At 30.5% G+C, this 20,504-nt stretch overlaps 10 protein-coding genes across 10 annotated transcripts; 6 read left to right on the top strand and 4 right to left on the bottom strand.

Annotated features, from left to right (window-relative positions):
- Window positions 1-9: 9 nt before the first annotated feature.
- Window positions 10-1,776, bottom strand: PRP28 (mRNA splicing protein PRP28; the record flags this gene model as incomplete). The annotated part of the gene is made up of 1 exon (XM_011273164.1): window positions 10-1,776. One exon carries the CDS (start codon window positions 1,774-1,776, stop codon window positions 10-12), a length of 1,767 nt encoding a protein of 588 aa, XP_011271466.1.
- A 305-nt stretch (window positions 1,777-2,081) lies between these two features.
- On the top strand, window positions 2,082-3,854 carry PEX5 (Pex5p; the record flags this gene model as incomplete). Its single annotated transcript, XM_011273163.1, has 1 exon — window positions 2,082-3,854. The coding sequence occupies one exon, from the start codon at window positions 2,082-2,084 to the stop codon at window positions 3,852-3,854; it is 1,773 nt and encodes a 590-aa protein (XP_011271465.1).
- A 221-nt stretch (window positions 3,855-4,075) lies between these two features.
- On the bottom strand, window positions 4,076-5,296 carry BN7_6269 (putative monooxygenase; the record flags this gene model as incomplete). The annotated part of the gene is made up of 1 exon (XM_011273162.1): window positions 4,076-5,296. One exon carries the CDS (start codon window positions 5,294-5,296, stop codon window positions 4,076-4,078), a length of 1,221 nt encoding a protein of 406 aa, XP_011271464.1.
- A 22-nt stretch (window positions 5,297-5,318) lies between these two features.
- BN7_6268 (LLM class flavin-dependent oxidoreductase) lies at window positions 5,319-5,612 on the bottom strand (the record flags this gene model as incomplete). The annotated part of the gene is made up of 1 exon (XM_011273161.1): window positions 5,319-5,612. The coding sequence occupies one exon, from the start codon at window positions 5,610-5,612 to the stop codon at window positions 5,319-5,321; it is 294 nt and encodes a 97-aa protein (XP_011271463.1).
- A 5,229-nt stretch (window positions 5,613-10,841) lies between these two features.
- On the top strand, window positions 10,842-11,423 carry BN7_6267 (uncharacterized protein; the record flags this gene model as incomplete). The annotated part of the gene is made up of 1 exon (XM_011273160.1): window positions 10,842-11,423. One exon carries the CDS (start codon window positions 10,842-10,844, stop codon window positions 11,421-11,423), a length of 582 nt encoding a protein of 193 aa, XP_011271462.1.
- Window positions 11,424-12,016: 593 nt separating this feature from the next.
- Window positions 12,017-12,817, top strand: MRPS17 (mitochondrial 37S ribosomal protein uS17m; the record flags this gene model as incomplete). The annotated part of the gene is made up of 2 exons (XM_011273159.1): window positions 12,017-12,076; window positions 12,143-12,817. 2 exons carry the CDS (start codon window positions 12,017-12,019, stop codon window positions 12,815-12,817), a joined length of 735 nt encoding a protein of 244 aa, XP_011271461.1.
- Window positions 12,818-13,073: 256 nt separating this feature from the next.
- Window positions 13,074-14,237, top strand: BN7_6265 (uncharacterized protein; the record flags this gene model as incomplete). The annotated part of the gene is made up of 1 exon (XM_011273158.1): window positions 13,074-14,237. The coding sequence occupies one exon, from the start codon at window positions 13,074-13,076 to the stop codon at window positions 14,235-14,237; it is 1,164 nt and encodes a 387-aa protein (XP_011271460.1).
- Window positions 14,238-14,704: 467 nt separating this feature from the next.
- On the top strand, window positions 14,705-15,523 carry BN7_6264 (Rab family GTPase; the record flags this gene model as incomplete). Its single annotated transcript, XM_011273157.1, has 1 exon — window positions 14,705-15,523. The coding sequence occupies one exon, from the start codon at window positions 14,705-14,707 to the stop codon at window positions 15,521-15,523; it is 819 nt and encodes a 272-aa protein (XP_011271459.1).
- Window positions 15,524-15,800: 277 nt separating this feature from the next.
- TRM11 (tRNA (guanine-N2-)-methyltransferase) lies at window positions 15,801-17,105 on the bottom strand (the record flags this gene model as incomplete). Its single annotated transcript, XM_011273156.1, has 1 exon — window positions 15,801-17,105. One exon carries the CDS (start codon window positions 17,103-17,105, stop codon window positions 15,801-15,803), a length of 1,305 nt encoding a protein of 434 aa, XP_011271458.1.
- A 612-nt stretch (window positions 17,106-17,717) lies between these two features.
- On the top strand, window positions 17,718-19,157 carry HRP1 (Hrp1p; the record flags this gene model as incomplete). Its single annotated transcript, XM_011273155.1, has 1 exon — window positions 17,718-19,157. The coding sequence occupies one exon, from the start codon at window positions 17,718-17,720 to the stop codon at window positions 19,155-19,157; it is 1,440 nt and encodes a 479-aa protein (XP_011271457.1).
- Window positions 19,158-20,504: the final 1,347 nt, after the last annotated feature.

Here is a 20,504-nt window from a genome sequence, read left to right as displayed (position 1 = left end):
ATTAATATTCTATACAATACTTTTCATATTATTATTTAATTTTTTAAATTCATCAGGAATTTTATTCCCACTTTTAATTAAAATTTTTTTTAAATCATTATAAATTTCAAAATCTGATTCATCATTAAGGAAAGTAATTGAAGTACCATAAGAACCTGCTCTACCAGTTCTACCAACTCTATGAATATAATCATCAATTTTCTTAGTCATTTGGAAATTTAAAACTAATGAAACATTTGGAATATCAATACCACGACTTGCAACATTTGTACCAATTAATATATCAACTTTACCATCTTTTAATTGTTTTATAGCAAATTCTCTTTGTTCTTGATTTTTTGAACCATGAATAATTGAAACTTTAAAACCTTGATCTGAAAGTTTTTTAAAAATAAAATCACCAGTTTCTTTATAATTTATAAAAATTATAATTGGTGATTTATATTTATTCCCAGATAAAATTTTAATTAATTTTGAAATTTTTTTAGAATCAATTTCATTTATATTATTAGAATTATTGAAAAATTCAAATTTTTGTTCAATTCGATCATTTATAATCATTTCATTTGAATTTACATTACCAATATTTATAATTGCTGGGTCATTAACATAATTTTTTGATAATTTTTCAACTTCTAAAGTCATTGTTGCAGTAAACATCATATTTTGTCTTTTTAAATTCATAAATTCAGTAATTTTAGCAACTTGATCACCAAAATTCATTTCAATCATTTTATCAGATTCATCTAAAACTAAAAATTGAATTTGATTTAATACTAATATATGTCTTTCTAAACAATCAATTAATCTCCCCGGTGTTGCAATTATAATTTCAATTGTTTTATTTTGTAAATCCAAAATATTTTTTTCAATTAATTTACCACCAACAAGTGAAATTATATCAATTGATGGTAGGAATTTGCTAAATTTTTTAAATTCAATTTCAATTTGTTGAGCTAATTCTCTTGTAGGTACAAGAATTAATCCATAAGGACCATCTGCTTTTGAAAATTCATTTAATCTTGGTAATTTTAATAATTTTGATAACATGGGGATTAAATAAGCTAAAGTTTTACCTGAACCAGTTTCTGCAATACCAATAATATCTTTTTTAGATAACGAAATTGGAATTGAAGCTCTTTGAATTGGTGTTGGTTCTTTATAACCTAATTTATGAATTATATCAAGTAATTCTAAAGGGATTTTAGATTCTCTCCAATTTCTTAAAGGGTTTGGTAAGTTTGAACCTTTTATTATAATTTCATAATCTTCTTTCAGGATTCTCCAATCTCTTGATTTCATTTGTTCTAAAGGTTTTGCAGTCCAATGAATATCATCCCAATTTTGTTTGGTTTTTTTCCTGGTTGAGATAAGTTCTAAATCATCGGGTTTCCTCTTGGTTATTATAGGATTTGAATACATTGAAATTAATGAATTTTCGTTATTGAATGTATCTTCATCTTCTTTCCAATCAAATTTGAATTTTTTCCTACTAGATTTAGCTCTTTCCAGTTCTTTTTGATAATTTTTTGAGAATTCATCTTCAAAATTGTTATTGTTATTAGTGTCTTTCCTTATATCATGAGAGTTTGAATTTGAATTTGAATTTGAACTAGGTCTACTGGTTTGTTGTAATTGATCAACTTTATTCTGTCTCTTCTCTAAAGCAATCTGTTGTCTCTCTTTCTTGGACAAGAACTTGGGTGTATCCAGTCTTCCTTCGTTCTTCTTCTTCTCTATGAGCTCCTCTAGTGATATTGGTCCTCTACCAGCCATCTTTATTACCTTTTCTTCCTAGAAATTTTCAAAAGTATTCAAAATATAAAAGTTATTTAAAAGTTATTTAAATGGTAAACAAATGAAATAAAAATTAAGATGACATAATCATTACGTAATCAATTTTCCCGCATTTTCAATTTTTTGGTTTTTAACCGAATTTGATTTGAAATTAAAAATCAAAATCAAACAATCTGGAGAAACAAAGGAATCAAAAACATCAACAAAGTGGCAAATTGTGAAGTTTCTATTCATACTATATTCAAGTTATACCGCTAGACTATCAATAAACTGTTAATATCACCATGTCGCTATTCGGTGGTGCTGAATGCTCAACTTCAAGAAACCCGTTATCTCAATTCACAAAGCACACAAATGAAGATAGGTCTCTTCAAAGACCAGGGATCCATCAAGGAATAAATGGACCAGGTGCTATAAGGGAAGAAACTCGTATGAACCAGCAGGATCAACAACGTATGAATCAGTTTTATAATGGTCAAGATAGCTTCAATTTCCAACCAATGAATAACGAGCTGAGTCATATACATGCTCCTCTTCATCATCATCAACAACCTACTACATTCCGTCCAGGTCCAACTGCTTCAACTACCTCTAATTGGTCTTCTGAATTTAAAAATGATATCCCTGCTCAACATAGTGGTTCATTAAGATCAAATCATTCTGCTTGGTCATCAGAATTTAAATCAGCTTCTCCATTAAATTCTAATAGCTCATTAAATGAACAACATCATCATCAACCATATAATAATCCAATGATGAGATCAAGAGGTTTCAATCCTGTTTTCCAAGGTTATCAAAATGGTATGGTTAATCATATTCAACCTATACAAACAAATTCTAAATTGACTGAAGTTGGAGATAATGAACAATGGGAAACCCATTTTAAAGAAATTGATGAACAATTTCAAGATGCTTTCTCTAAACAAGAAGGTAAATTAAACGAAGACAATCAATTAGAAAAAGAACCTGAAATAATAATTGATGATAAATATCAAACAAATTTTGATGAAGTTTGGGATTCTTTAAATTCTCAAGAAATTGCTGATGAATTCAATTCTGAACCTTCATGGGAAAAAGATTTTGCTACATATGCTCAAGCAAGAGCAAATTTTGGTAAATATCAATTTGAAAATTCAAATCAATTTTTAAATAATCCAAATGCTTATGAAATTGGTTTAACTTTAATGGAAAATGGTGCTAAATTATCTGAAGCTGCTTTAGCTTTTGAAGCTGCAATTCAAGAAAATCCTCAACATATCAATGCTTGGTTAAAATTAGGTGAAGTTCAAACTCAAAATGAAAAAGAAATTGCAGGTTTAACTGCTCTGGAAAAATGTTTATCATTAGATCCAAAAAATTTAAGTGCTTTAATGACTCTGGCTGTTTCTTATATTAATGAAGGTTATGATAATGCAGCTTTTGCAACTTTAGAACGTTGGATTGAAACAAAATATCCTCAAGTTACTGATAAGGCAAGATTAACAAATCCAAAAATTAATGATGAAGATCGATTTTCATTAAATAAGAGAGTTACTGAATTATTTATTCAAGCTGCTCAATTATCTCCTTCAGGTGCAAATATTGATGCAGATGTTCAAATGGGTCTTGGTGTATTATTTTATGCAAATGAAGATTTCCAAAAAACTATTGATTGTTTTAAAGCTGCTATTGCAGTACGCCCTGATGATGAATTATTATGGAATAGATTAGGTGCATCATTAGCAAATTCAAATAGATCAGAAGAAGCTATTGAAGCTTATAAAAAAGCTTTACAATTAAAGCCTTCATTTGTTAGAGCAAGATATAATTTAGGTGTTTCTTCCATTAATATCGGTTGTTATAAAGAAGCTGCTGAACATTTATTAAGTGCTCTTTCAATGCATAAAGTTGAAGGTTTAGATGATGATGATTTATCAAATAATGCTATGGCTAATCAATCTACAAGTATTTTAGAAACTTTGAAAAGAGCTTTTATTGCTTTAGATAGAAGAGATTTAATTGAAAAAGTTAAACCTGGAATGAATTTAAATCAATTTAGAGATGAATTTAATTTTTAAACCATATAATCAATCATTAATATCCAATATAATTATAAAATTTGCATTATTTCAAATTTGATTTCATTATCAATGGTTTAAATATTCATTGTTAATTCTTTTGTGTGTTTTTCATTTAAATTTTGGGGTCGGTATACTACATTTTAATTTTATCTTTCATGTCATTTACGTTATAATATATATAATACAATTTATCAGAATAAAAATCATTGTACAAAACTTTACAATCTGTTATTTTTTTCTTTATAAGCTTTTAAATCTTTTTCAAATTGTTCTTTTGAAACACCTGAATTCCATTTATAACCAAAAGCTGAATGATCTTCAGGTACAAAAGTTTGACCTTTTTGACCATAAAAATTTTCTCTAAATGTACCATTTTGAACTGGATAATCATCCCATGCTAATCCACGTTTTCTTAATTCTGGTAATAAAAGATCAACAATATCTTCAAAACTACCTGGCCATAAATTATAAGCAAAATTAAATCCATCAAGTCCAGATTTATCAACTAAATCTTCAATTTGATCTGCAACTTCTTTAACTGAACCAATGAATGTAGTTTTACTAGTTTTACCAGTAATTTTATTAACAAGATCTCTTCTTGTAATTTTAACTGGTGATGCAACTAATGATTTTAAATGAGATCTTGGATTTGCTTCTGCAATTTTTCTTAAATCTTCATCCCAATCATATGGACTTAAATCAACACCTGTCCAACCACCAAATAAAACTTGTGCACCTTCTTCACTAACATATTGAAGAATATCTTCAAATTTTGCATATGCTTCCTCTGTAGTCTCAGCGATATAAACTTCAATTAATGAAACAAATTTTAAATTATCAGGATTTCTACCATATTCTTCATGGGCAAGTTTTTTAATTCTATCAATCTTTGTTCTTAATTTTTCTGGTGTATCTTCATTCACAAATACAAGTTCTGCAACTCTTGCACCAAATTTTTCACCTGGTGGAGAACCACCAGCTTGAATAATTAAAGGTAATCTTTGTGGAGAAGGTTCTGTAAATTGATAACCTGGGACAGTAAAATGTTTACCTTCAAAATTAATTTTTCTAATACCATCTGGATCTGCATAGATTCTTTTAGCTTTATCATTTAATACAGCATCATCTCTCCAACTTGATAATAAAAGCTCATAAATAACATCAACATATTCATCTGCTCTTGCATAACGATCTGTATTAACAGCAAGATCTTGACCATTTAAATTATTTCTTGAAGCGCTATTTGTAAATGTTGTAACAATGTTCCAACCAATTCTACCTTTTGATAAATGATCTAAAGTAGCTAATCTTCTAGCTAAATGATATGGAGGTTCAGCTAATGTACTTATAGTTAAACCAAAGGCTAAGTTTTTAGTGACAGAAGCCATTAAAGGAACAGTAGCAGTAGGTCTAAAAAAAAAACTGTTAGTATTTTCCATTAAGATATATGATTTGTTATACTCACTCATTTGTTGGGAATTGAACAGCGTTTATTGCAGTGTTTTTTACACTTTCTGGACCTTCATAAACATCATAAGGAGATAAAGTATCACCAATAAATAAACTATTAATTTTTCCTCTTTCAGCTAATTTTGCTAATTTTATCCAATATTCAATATCTTTATAAGTTGTTGATTCATCTTTTGGATGAGCAAAGATACCAGGTTTCATTTGACTTGGTCCAGCATGTTCAAAAAAATTTAAAATTAGTGGTTTTCTATCTGATCTTTTTTGTCTTTTTGTATCGTTTGTCATTGTTGATGTTATTAACGAATGATTTTTAGACGACGTACTTGAATTTCAGATCTTTTGGGGGAATTGTTCGTTCTTATACTTTGTCGCTATACAGTTCTGGACAGTTACGATATCATGTAAAGTTTTGATCCACAGTGGTTATCTTACGATATAACTTCAACGTTTTTCTTTATGTCTTGATAATTATTCATCATTTCCTAATTGTGGCTGACCCGAGCCGACAAGAACAATAATCCAAAAAAACAATTACAATCATAATACAAACCACATCTGCTATTTGAGTGTGACTGTACACAGAAACTCAAGATGAGACGGATCACTCTAAATTCAATTGTGATTACGACGTATCTTTACACGCAATAGGTGAATAATGGTGAATATGGGAATCTTTAGTACTCATATATGCCTAATTAATTTAACTCCGCTTAAAACCGTCCCCGAATTTTCAAGTCATGAACTTTTATATGCAAATATCGTAAATGAAGAGCTTATAATGAATTTTAGTTATCAAAAGTTGCTTATTTTGTTTTCTGTATTATTATTATTAGTTTAAATAGAGGAAAAAGTAACAAATTTTTTTTCATTTTTTTAAATTCAAAAATAAAATGTACCTCAATAATTTTGTGTATGGTTTGAAATTAAAACATTTAAAATTCGACCAATTTTTTTTTCTTGATTTTGGATAAAATTACAACATAAGGGTAAAATTGAATCTTTTTTAAATCGAAAAGTTACTTTTTTTAATACATATAATTTTGATAGAATTATATTATTTTGTAAAGTTTGTTACAGCATATGCTGATTACTAAGTGATTATGTAATACAAAATTGTCAATAAATTTTTGGAATTTATTAATTTTCACGCAATAGTAGTTCAAACTAAATGATAATAATGCTATAATAACAGATTTAAAAGTACTACATTAATTTTTAAGAAAAAAACATAATTTAAGCATTAAAACTAAACAAAAAGCCGCAAAAAAGACAAAAAAATTAAAACTTTGCGCAAGCCCGGAGTCGAACCGGGGGCTCAAAGATGGCAACTTTGAATTTTACCGCTAAACCACTTGCGCCTGTTGTTTAGTTTTTGAATCTTTCCAGCCAGGCCTTTTTGCTGACAAATACTGATAGGGGACACAGCGATATAAACTTCAAATTGCAATAATTGTTAGTATTTTACAATAAAATCAGTGTTGAAATGTATAATAAATGAAGTCAATCATACTATCTAGCACAATAGATTGTTTGCCCTTTGGAATGAGTAATTCTGATTAATACTGATGATGATAAAAGAATGTTAAGCTTGAAAATTTTTTGAAAGAAATCTTAAGGTATTTATATTCTTCAGGAAAGTTTTCAAATTTCAAATGATCAAGGAAGAAAAATTTTCAGTCCAATGAGAGCACAAACCTTAATAATTACAAGATAAATTAATAAATTGTAACTGAAATTCACAATCTTTTATTGGGAAAGGGAAGTGATTTGAAGCAGACAAGTGAATGATATAGACACATTTGTCTAATTTGTCTCAAGGAATAAGCGTTAAGACTTCAGTTCAAGTATGAAAATTAGCAAATTTGTTGTTCTAGACCATCATTACAAGGTGTTTTGTAGCGAGTTGATATATGAGTAGTTTGCTGTGAGTAGTTATGATATCATTAGCTGTGAAATGTCTTCTGAGTACTTCCCAATTCCAATATACAAATTCCAATCAGGTAAATTGTCATGATCTATAGGTTTAATAAAGTAAAACGCTAAAACTCTAAAACTACTAATGAAATTTTACCCCTAAACTTACCCCTGAACTACCCCTAAACTAGTCACTCCAATTTCACATTGCTTTGATCAAGTTAGACAGCAAATTAGAATCTAGAATCTATTCTATGCGCTCATGAGCCAAATTGTGACTTGTGACTTGACTCAAGGGTCATCTTATTATTAACTATTAAACTCTATAAATTGATCAGGGATCATTAAAGTGAGCCTGGTGCGGCGTGCCATATATGTGTGGATACTTATATATGTTGGATCGAAAAACCGTTTTCATTCGCTAAATTATTTAAAAATCCTTGACTCTTTAAAGCCTAAAATGTCATCCATTGAACACTAGTACTTAAACTAAATAGGTGCTTCAACTAGTTAAGTACTATTCATGTGATCATTGGCTTCATGCGACATCTAGCTGTGAAGGTTGTAATCATGGGACATTTTGGTGTATCTGGTACAATCAGTTCAACTTAAATTCTAGCTTTGATTATTATTTAAGATAATGTCATATACAATGTGTTGACTTTTGCAGTGAATGATTATCACTTGCTACCCCAGCACCTTTCTAGTTTTCTTTTTATTAAAGGTTTACTGTTAAGAATTATACCATATGTTATCGATAGTAGATACAGTACGTAAGATTTTAGGGGTAAATGCATGTAATTAAACCTCAAATTAGATTGACACAATTGAGTCTGACTGAGGAATCAGGAGCACATAAAAACTAAAAACTTAAAAATCAGAAGTTGAACTCGACTGAGTCCTGACTAGCACCAGGCACACAAATTGCAAAATGAGATCACGTGTTCCTAGATATATCTTATTCGACAAGGCGTTGATGATCAATATATTGTGAATGTTACTATGTACTCTTAAAGTGCAAATATCACATAGCGTTATGTATATAGTATATACTATATAGTGGATGGAAGAATTAAGAATAAGCTTTTATGGTAAAGCTAGTTTGCCGTTGAAAGGTCGACCCAATTATATGATTGCACTCCTTTATTCTCCACCTTTATTTCCACATACTAATGTTATCGAAAACAGCAGCCACTCATAGTCTCATAAGTAATCTTTACAAAACTGGTTCAACGGAGATCGATATTTCATCTTTCCAGAAGCTACATACATTTCTTTTTTGATTTTGATAATTCACCAGTAATATTCAAGCGAGACAGTATCGAGAGATTAAGAGTATGCCTTTAACAGACTCCAGAGCTCTTTCATTCATCTGCATATAAAAATTGATGATGATGATCATAGTGTATATCTTGACTTGATTTTAGTTTATAATTGTTGTGGGGTCCGAATGAAATGTCGAGCCCAACAAACGTAAACTATTGGACCATCGTGAATCACACAAACTATAAAGTAAACAACGTATGTACCTAGTTATAGACCTAGATCATATCAATATTTAAAGCATAATTAGCACGTTTATGATTTTGTTCGATAAAGTTTAGCAAGCTTTAATGTTTACTGTATTCCGCACTTGTCATTTTTATCAACGATCAAATTGAGAAGGTAGTTCCACTATGGTATACGTATAGAATCCACTGAACAGGAGAGATAAAAGATAGATCACCACGCTGATAACGATGGTAACCACTAATATTCGATGATTGAAATACCAAGACCAGTTATCAGTAGTTTCCCCTTCGAGTTGAGATGCGCTAATCATTTTACTATCTTGAGATTTGGTACTTTCAAAACAGTCCCGACTAGTCACTGGCCTGTTCAAGAATCAGTGGTCAGTGGTCACGAATCAATGGGGGTTTATGATCTTTAATCTGAGTTTACCTGTTTAGTGCTGTACCTTAACTTAAATAATTGAAGATTGATCGCTCTATCGCAAATCAACCATGTAAATACGCTCAGCTCGCAACATAGGTTTAATACGTGAGAAGTTTTAAGAATAAAGCTGGATTTCGTAAAATTTCAATTTCCTTTTCACTCTATAGATCTGGAATACAATCATGCTAGATCTTTGTCATAAACAATAAAGTAAAAGAAGATATTTCAAGTCATTTTCAGATATGAAGAACCTAAGATTTCTATATGGTAAATATGTTAAAACCTATCACCTTCTTGATAGACCTGTCAAAATTTCAGACACACAGAAGTTAGAACTAGGGGAGCAGGAGAATTACCTGTACTCATGTACTTGTGAAAGGAGAAGCTGCAACTAAAGGGATCTAAATGCAAGTACCCTTACCAAAGTGTATACTGTGTTCTAAAACCGATCCGAGAAAACCCACTGGTTTATGGATGAAGATTCATAATTATCTATTCTCCTTATGGCATCATCATACTCGAAATTAACCATGTAGATTAAGAGAAGTCAAAATTACTCTCAAGTCTTTTAAATTATATTAATTATAAGCTACCGAGCCAATTATGATAAAGTAGCTGCTACCAGCTTATTCGCTGCTTACCGGACCTGGATTATATTTTCAATATTACAGCTTTGACATATCCGAGATTTATGGTTGAGTACGCATATTTATGGAAATAGTAAACCATCTAATACCTGGTAAAATCTTATATCTATTGAATACGGGAACTCTGAACGTGTAATCTTTCCACTGAACAACCACACATTCAGAAGTATTATCGTAAGCTTAGATTTATACTTTAAAGTTGGACCTTGAACATTGTGGATCTTATACCTGAGTTCTAAATTAACCAAAATAATGTAAACAAACAGATCTACAATCACAGAAAAATTTCTGGGCTTTAGATTAACGGTACCGTAAGTACTGAATTCCCGATGTTTGCTTATCGATCTTTGAATCTTGACTTTTGATCTTGGTCCAATAATAGAGCTTGATTCACTTATCAAATACTTAGCTAAGAGTTCGACATGTGAATTATTCTTGAAATTGAAACTTCAGCCCTTCATAATTCACTAGTTCATGGTTGAATGGTTCTTTTTCAAGGTTTGTAATTTGAGGTATACATTATTCCCGTCTAGGAATTATGCAAAACGTATAATATTAGTGCATAGACTCCAAAGTGCTTAAAATCTAAATCCGAGACTTGCAATAATTGAGTTATTAGTAAGTACTGGGTCCATGACTCTTTAAAGTAACTCCTTGAAAACTCCATAAGTTCAAGCATAATCTCACCTCAAGAATTTCAACCATACCAAAGATTTTCATAACAAATTTAAGTATTGATACATATTATAGTAATTTTAAAAGAGTTTATAGACAATTGACTAAGAAATGAGGGATATTGTATCATTATCAACCACCAAACATCAGATATTGCAGAATAACAGAAATATCCATTACTTTAACTCTGATATTTTCAAAATGAATCCAAAAATTGGATATAAAAAGCCATCAAATTCCTCCATTAATTTCAAATATTCAACTTTATTCTTCCCATCATCATCATAAGAACTGGTTTCTTGATTAACAAACACAAAAACATAAACAACTTATATTATTCACAATGAAATTTTCAATTACTTCTGCTTTAGCCGTCTTTTCATTATTTTCTGTCTCAGCTTTAGCTGCCCCAGTTGCTTCACCAGATGCCGTTGCTTTACCAAATGCTGACCCATTAGCTTTTGCTGCTCCAGCTCCAGTTGCTGATTCAACTCTTGATGCTGTTAATGCAGGTGTTGCCAACATCACTGGTGAACTTGGTGAATTAACTAAAGTCTTAACTTCATCAAAAGCTCCAAAAGATTCATACACTAAAATCACAAACATTGTTGTCAAATTGGTTGAAGGTATTGTTGATACTTTAGGTAAAGCCACTGGTTTAACTGAAGCTACTGATTCAATTAACAAATTATTAAACACTGCTATTGGTGCTTTAGATACTTTAGAAAAAGAAACTGGTTTAACTGATACTTTAAACAAAGAAGTTGATTCATTAGTTTCCACTGTTCAAGGATTATTGAAAAACTTGGTCTCAACATTAAACGGTATCTTGAAAAACTTATTTGCTTTGAACTTAGTTGGTGTTGTTGTTGCATTATTAGGTGGTTTATTGAAAACTTTAGGTGGTTTACTTAGTGGTTTATAAATTTGAAACTTCATGATTCATTAAGACACTAGTTGGTTTGATACCCTTAGCACCCACACTTTATCTATTCAATTTTCAAGCTCATTTGCTTCCAAATCTCTTTGAATTGAATTACTCTCTGAGATTTTGCTTATTTAGCCTTTATATGAGATTTTGCTTATTTAGCCTTTATATGATTCAATAAAATATAATATGATACATTAGAGATTTAACCGTAGAAGACACCTATTCTAAGCAACCAGCCCCAAGGAAAATACCATACCACCCTCCATTAATATACATAGTCCACCAGCGCAATAAATAAACCGTATCCACCAGCTCATATACCACTTTAAATATCTAAAACTTGTTCAATCTTGTTTTAGTTAAAATGTCGTGTGAATATTGATGATGATGATGGATGATCGCGACCAAAAGTGTTACCCTAAAAGCACCGCGAAAGCGTTGAAAAATTTCCAATTTTTGGCCATGAAAAGCATTGAAATTTATATTGAAAGATCAGAATTTGGAGAAGTTCAACTTATTATTGAGGTTAAACAGGGGATAATATGGCTCGTCAAAATTTCTTGGGGCTTGTGGTATCACAAGGGAAGATGTCCAAAACCGTTAAGGTGCGTGTTTTGAGAAAGTCTTTTGATAAAGTGGTTAATAAAGTATGTATTGATTTGAAAGATTATGAAAAATTATAGAGAACATCAAACTAACATGGTTTTTTATAGGAAATCATGAAAAGAAAAGATTTCTTGGTTCATGATGAAGGTGAAGTTGCAAGAGAAGGGGATTTAGTCCGTATTGAACAATGTCGTAAAATATCTAAAAGAAAGGCTTTTTCAATTGCAGAAATTAGAAAAAATAAAGGTCAACAATTTTTAAGTCATAATGAAGATGCAAGAGCAAGAGTTATTAAAGAAGAAAATGAAAAAACAAGAGAATTCTTAGCAAGAAGAAAAAACACAACTGAAGAAATAAGAAATAATACATCACTCATAACAGATTTAATGTTGATTGAAAAAAGTACAAAAGGTAATTTATCAAAAGAACAAAAAGTTAAAGTATCTCAATTGAAAGATAAATATGGTATTAAAGATTGGCCACCACAAAAAGACGCTTTGAGATTACAAATACAGTCACTTCGTGAAGAAATTGATGACTTAACAAACTCAGTTGCCAATCAAGAAGTATTTGTAAGAAAATTACAAAACTTACTTGAAGATAAAGAAAAAGGTGATGAAATTTTGACAAAAATGGGTAAAAATGTTGAAACTTTGAAAAAACATACACGTAAGAATATATTAAGAAAATATTTACTTGAAAATGAACAAGAAGAATCCAAAAAATTAAGTTCATTTTTAGATCAAGATTTAAGTAAACAAGTTGAAGATTTAAAAATATAATAGAAAGAAAGAGCAAAGGGGATAAAGTTTACACTACATAGTAATTCAAAAGTCTTGTATATATAGTTTTAACACAAGAATGCATATATGATTTTAATGTCAAAGTTTTCGAGTAGTCTTTTTTGTCACTTAATTAATATCGATTTGATCCAGGTTTTCATTTTTCTACGCATAAAAAAAATTCAAAGATCAAGAGATCTTCACCGAGCCAACAACAACAAAACATGAATCTTCAACCACCAGTTACAAAGTCCAAATGTATCAAATCAAATTCCTAAAGCCAGTAACAGTGAACTCAATTTCAAATAGTCAAGCTGATTTAAGAAAAAAATCTCCAAAATTGAGTGATTCTGTTTATGAAATTTCATCAACTTTTACTATATCAAATGATTTAGGTGAACAATTTTTCTACGGGAAAGTCCCAATAACTTGTGAATTAAGACAATATAACACATCATCACCAACTAGTGAATACCAACCAGTGGCAAGAAGTCAGGCTGATTGGATCTCTGGAAAAAGAGCTGTTGATGTTAAGCTACAAATACCCAGCAGATATTTGCACAAGGGTAAATTTTTAGCATTACATATATTTGTTGAGGAAGATGTGAAAGTTATTGATGATTTAAACACAGAGGGAATAACCCATGAAGAACTAAGGAATGATTGGCTACCAAATTATAAGGAACTCACTGTTGGTAATTGTCAAGACTCTTTAGATTTATCAAGCTCAAAATTGAACTTATTCCCATCAACTTCAAGTCTTATAGAAGTCCCAACCCCACAAACCTCTTTCCCTTCAAGATCTGATAAACAAGGATTACGAACTATAAAAGAAGTGATACTATATGAAGAATTGTCTGGTGAGATTGCACGTCATTTATGGGACGCTGGTATTATAATGAATTCATTATCCAAATCACATATACTAAAATTTTTCTTTGATACAGAAGATGAAAGAATTTTAGAAAAACCATTACAAATATTGGAACTAGGTACTGGTATTGGTTTGGTATCAATACATTTGAGTAAAATATTCCCTAATGCAAATATTTTAGCAACTGATTTAGATGACGCTGAAGAGATTTGTTCATTGAATATAAATTTAAATTCGGCTCAAGATCGTGTTAAGTTCAGTGAATTAGACTGGGAAACTTCCACTGAAACACCACTACAGAACTGGGATATTATAATTACAACAGACTGTACATATAATCCATTATACTATGATGTACTGATTAATGTCTTAAAGAGAGAATCATCATCAAATACTAAGATAATATTAGCTCATAAATTTCGTGAGCCATTGAGTGAATCTGAAATCTTCCCTAAACTTCAAAAACACTTCCATTTGAGCAAACAAATATGGTACAATTCACAGGGACAATCACTAACACATATAGGACTTTATACACCCAAATAAATATGTTCAAACATCTCTTTTAAACCCATTTTGTGTAGTATTTTCAGGCCGTCCCTATCACTCTGCCATTCTTCCCGTGTCCCAAATCTCATCGTTCGCCAAAAAAAAGCGCCTTCGCTAAACAGCTGATCAAATAAAATAAAATAAATAAAGAAGACAGATCTTTAAAATTGCGGGTTGGAATTGGTGTTCAAAGGCGAATACATTCAATTCTTGTTCACTCAGTGATAAATTAATATTCATATTCATAGAATTTTGGCTCTTCAATAGGCCTAGATTGTCATTCAAAGGTTGTTCCATTATTTCAGTTGTTTTTGTTTTGTTTTCATTTCGGATTCATTTTGACGGTATAGCGTTTGTTAAAGATTCAGGCATTCCACTTAATCCATTTCACCAGGGAAAAAGGGGGTGATACACACAAAGAAACCATATTCAAAGTGATCAAGTGGGCTTGAAGAGCAGTTACAATGGAGACTAAGAGAAGAAGCATCATACGGAACGTCAGCGGTAGTCCCATAATACCCATTGAGGGAACTTTCCATTCAAATTCCAATATAAACTCACAACTTTCCAATTCTTCTAGAAGATCCATAACTGATCAAACTCAATATTATAATAGTGTGAAACATGTTAAGGGGGAGCTGGCACCTACAGTGAATTCATCTTCTATGATCAAGATCTTACTTATAGGTGATGCTGGTGTGGGAAAATCTGCTTTAATTGTAAGGTATTGTGATGATTATTTTAATGAAAGTGTATCAAAATCTACTGTTGGTGTTGATTTGAAAGTTAAATTAGTTAGTGTTGATAATAAATTCTTCAAAACTGTTATTTGGGATACTGCTGGACAGGAAAGATATAGAAATCTGATACCTTCTTTATATAAGGGAACAAATGGAGTTTTATTGACTTATGACGTAACAGATTATCAATCTTTTGAAGGTTTATATCATTGGATTAAAGAATGTTATGATAATTGTGATTTATCAAGAACCATTTTCTATATAGTGGGGAATAAGTTAGATCAACATGAAAAAAAAGTTAATAAAGATGATATAAGGAAATTATTGAAATTTGTTAAAGATAATTATAAAGGTTTCAAAATTAATGCAATTTTTGAAGTCAGTGCTAAATATTCAGGTTTTGTTATGGGGCTATTTGATAATATCATAAAAGATTTAGTGGAACATCGTTGTTACTTTGATGAACAACGATTAAGAAATAAAAGAAGTATTGATCTTTCAACTGCAAGAGATGATCAACATGCAAATTGTTGTTCATACTAATGAAAAATTTTTACCCATTCCCAAATAACTAGCATATAATTCATTCACAAGATTTTTACGAACAATTCATCCATTTCATCTATTCATTTCATACTATCTTTTTCTCTTTGCATATAATAAGGTTTTCGTTTGTTGCCATTTCAATTCTTTCACTAGGTTATAAATCAACACTACAATCGCATATAAATACCCATATTTCAGTGAATAATTCAACTCTATATTAATGTTAAATGCTAGTGATCTATATAAATTATCTAATGCTAAACTTCTATTCTAATTATATTTGATTATTTGGTGTAAAATATTTTTTTCTGAATTCTGGTATTGTAATTTCACTTAAATTATCTTCACCATGATATTCATCACCTCTATTAATATAAACTAATAATCTTCTTGACCATTTATTGAATTCTTGAACTAAATGATATTTTAATTCTAGATTTTTATGTTTTGGTATTATTGTAGGAACAAAGTTATCATTTGATGTTGGCATCCAAAATGCTAACCTTCCTCCAATTGGTAATCTTTCACTTGCAAATTGTAATAAATCACATAATAAAGAATCTAATTCATATGGTTTCTTTGTCGGTATATAATCTTTTCTCAAGTAAGCTTTTTTACCATCAATTTCAACATCTTCTTTACCTTCAAATCTATGAGGATCTTTTGCTCCAAGCACTTTCAAACCTTCTCTAACACCATATGGTGGATCACATACAATTGAATCAATTTTCAAACTACTTCTAAATGCATTATGAGTAAAATCCATAGTCATGACATCCATAAATAATAATGATGTATCATATTGTTTGAAATTGGCTTTTATAGTATCATCACCTTTCCCTCTGATTAATCTACCATCAATATCTGAACCTGTTGTTAAAGCACCAAAATTTGATCCTGCAACTAAAAATGAACCAGTTCCAACAAATGGATCATACATAATTTTACCTGGTGCAACTTGACCTAAATTACATGATACTAATGCTAATTCAGCTTCAAAAGTTGTTGTACCAATATATTTTCTTTTTTTCAAATCATATTTATCTAATACACCTTTTTCTCTTGAACTTAATTCAATTTGTCTACCAAAATATAGTTTTGATGGACTAGTAGCTGATTGATGTTCATTTGGTGGGATATAATGTTCTAAAACTGTAAATATTTGTTCAGGATCTTTCATCCGTATTGGACCTTCAAATGCAACGTATTTGAAACTTTCAATTAATTTTATCTTGGATCTATTACTTCTTTTACCCATATAACCAATAAAATCAAATTTGAACGAACAATCTTTATATTTTGGAAACAATTCACTAGATCTTGATTGAACATCTTGATGTAACTCCTCCTCTGTGTTACCTGACCCCCAAAATTCATAAATACCTTTTGCTAATATAGATCTTGATATTAAATTTTTAGCTTGTTCATCATTATCTAAAGTAACAAACATGAATGGTGAGTTTTCATCATGATTAGATAAATCAACTTTGAACCCATATAAATCAGCAAGTGATTCTAATTCAGCTGTTCTAAAAGTTGGATGCTGTTGAGCAAGAAATATCAAATATTGCTTTGCCATATTTTAACCTTCTTTGGTAGCTTTATAATTTGAATTAATGTACATTTCAACTAAATCTATATACATCTTTATTTGTCCGATGAGCTCTGAAATTTTTTTGATTATGCTTTAAAACCCAAAGAGGAAAGGTTATATATACCACGACACAAGGACATTTTGAATTTCAGACAAATCACAGAAAAGGGACAGACATTTATAGAAAGACGGACAGACAAAAAAAAGGTAAAATTCGCGACTGTTTTCTGCCGTGTAAAATTTATAAAGGATCGAAATCCTTCTTTGAACTTGAACCAACTGTCCTAAAAAATCAATCAAGACATTGAACAAAAATTAGTGGGAATCATACGCGTTAGTACTGTTAGGTATTATCTTTAAGTTCAATAGGAAGCAATTGAAGTAGATTCAATTGATTACAATTTGTGGAAAACACGCGTTCTATAATAGTTTAGGTTAGGTGTTTAAGTATTTATAAACCCTTATAGTTGAAACCAAATAACCTAAAGAACAAATAAAAGTACATTTACTTTATTTCTTAAACTTATAGCTTTAATTATTATTAATAGATTCTTTGTTTAGAACAATCATAAGTAAAAATCACAAATAAAAATAAAAATGTCGTTATCTGATGATGAAGAAGCTCTCTTTGATGATATCTATGGAGATGAAGATCAACCAAAAGATGAAGTAAAGAAAGAAGAAGAAACTAAAGAATCCGAAGCTGATGTTAAAAAAGATGATGATAAAGAAGACGAAAATAAAGATGAATCTAAAGAGGAATCTAAAGATGCTACTAAAGAAAATACACCTTCAACTGATACTAAAAAAGATGATGAAGAAAATTCGACTTCTAACGCACCTACAACAACAACTTCTAATCAAGAAACTTCAGTTCCATCAACAAGTGAATCCATTAATGAATCTAAAACTGAATCCAACATTTCTAGTAATCCAAATCCTTCAAGTCAACATAAAGTTGATTTAAGTCGTGATGCTGCTAAAATGTTTATTGGTGGGTTAGATTGGGATACAAGTGAAGAAAGATTAAAAGAATATTTCAGTAAATTTGGTGAAGTTATTGATCATACAATCATGAGAGAATCAAGTACAGGACGTTCAAGAGGGTTTGGATTTTTAACATTTGCAGAACCAAGATCTGTTGATGAAGTTGTTAAAACTGAACATGTTTTAGATGGTAAAGTTATTGATCCAAAAAGAGCTATTCCAAGAGATGAACAAGATAAAACTGGTAAAATCTTTGTTGGTGGTATTGCACCAGAAGTTCGTCCAAAAGAATTTGAAAACTTTTTCGGTAAATTTGGTACAATTATTGATGCTCAATTAATGTTGGATAAAGATACTGGACGTTCAAGAGGGTTTGGTTTTGTTACATTTGATGCACCAGATGCAGTTGATAGAGTTTGTCAAGGTAGATATTTAGATTTTAATGGTCGTCAAATTGAAGTTAAAAGAGCTGAACCAAGAGGTCCTCAACAACAACAAAATCATATTCAACAACAACAACAAAGATATTTACAACAACAAGGTTTCGGAGGTGCAGGATACCAACAACACGGAGGTGCAGGATTCCCAAATGCTAATCCTTATGGTGCTGGTGCAGCAGCTGCTGTTCCAGGTGCTCAGCCAGGTATGCCAGCAGGTGGAGCAGCTTATGGAGGAGTTACACCAGAAGCAATGACACAATATTGGCAACAAATGCAAGCATATTGGTTACAATTTCAACAACAAGCTCAACAAAGTGGTTCAAATATTTCACAACAAGATTTACAAGCTTTAGCTTCACAATTACAACAACAACAAGGTGGTGGACAAATTCCACAAATTCCTCAATCATCTTCATCAAATGATGATGGATTACCAAATTCAGTACCACCCCCACCACCTTCAGATTCTTATAATGATGGAGGTTATGGTAATTATAGAAGAAGAGGTGGTCCACCAAATGCACCAAGAGGTCCAAGAGGTAGAGGTAGAGGAAGAGGTGGTTATAATAGAAATAATGGCGGTGGTTATCATCCATATCAACGTAATTAAAGAAAGTCACACACAAAATCATGTATAATTTATAATTCAGTATATATAGCTACGTTAAGTTTTCAAGATATATGTAGATCAAATTATATTACATTTCCATAATTATATAGACATAAACAAAAATTAAAATAGTACAAAATATTCATAAATAATAGCTAACTCCATTTAAGCAAGAAAAGAAAAGTAAAAACACGCAAATATTAGAAATAAAAATATCTTAAGCAAAACATATAACTTATAAAGCAAAATCAATATTATAATCTTAATTCATCAGGTAAATTACCATGACATAACCAACCAATTGGTTGTTTAACATTTTTTTCCCTATCAATATATCTAAATTCTTCTAAAAATTGAATACAATTTTGTAAAGTATAACCTTTTTCCATACCTTTTTCAATAGCTTTATAAATAGCTTTTCTTCTATTAAATTTCTTGGAAGTTGCAGGATCGCGTCTCCAACCAGTTTTATATTCTTCTTCTAATTGTTTTATTGAAGGTTGACCATTTAATCCAATTGAATATTCATTCCAAATTTCTTCAACTGATGATGGAGCTTTTATAAAAGCATAATCTTTTTCATAAATTTTTCTTCTTTTATTTGGTTCAGATGGTGAAGATTGAACAGAATTTGAAGGATTAATTGATAATGAAATACCACCATTTTGAGTTGGATTTGAAGATTGATCATTTGGTATAGAAGGACGAATTGGTTGATTTGTTCTTGGTTGAGGTTGTTGCTGTTGTTGAGGTTGGGGTTGAGGTTGAGATTGTGAAGGTTGTTGAGGTTGAGTTGGAGGTTGTGAAGTTTGAGTAGCATAATCTAATGGATCATCATCAAGAATTGAAGCAGCATCAGTTGTTTGTTGAGGTTGAGGTTCTTGGGTTGGACCACCATTAATTGTAGATCTACGTCTATCGGATGGTCTTCTTTTAGAATGTTGATGATGATATGGTTGAGATTGTAAATGAGGTTGTTGTTGTTGTTGCTGCTGTTGTTGTTGTTGGTAAGAATGTTGTAAAGCAGCTAAAGATTGGTGTTGATGTAAGGAATGACGTGGTTGAGTTTGAGTTTGATGTTGTTGATGATGGACAGATTGTCTTTGATGAGCTGGTAAGATTTGATGATGTTGTTGATGTTGATGTTGTTGTTGTGGATTTTGATGTAATTGTTGTTGAGGTAATTGTAAAGAATTTAAATTAAAATTATTTGAATTTGATTGATTTGGGTTTGATTGATTATGATTTGAATTTGAATTTGAATTTGAATTTGATTGATTTGAATCATTATTTGTTGAAGGGTTATTTGTTGTAGTTGAAGTTAAATTTAATCCAGTTAAATTTTGT

Source organism: Wickerhamomyces ciferrii, contig 00261, assembly GCF_000313485.1.
Source record: "Wickerhamomyces ciferrii WGS project CAIF00000000 data, strain NRRL Y-1031 F-60-10, contig 00261, whole genome shotgun sequence".
NCBI classification, from domain to species: Eukaryota; Fungi; Ascomycota; class Saccharomycetes; order Phaffomycetales; family Wickerhamomycetaceae; genus Hansenula; species Hansenula ciferrii.
Note: the sequence above shows the minus strand (reverse complement) of the source record. Positions and strands in the feature narration are given on the sequence as shown.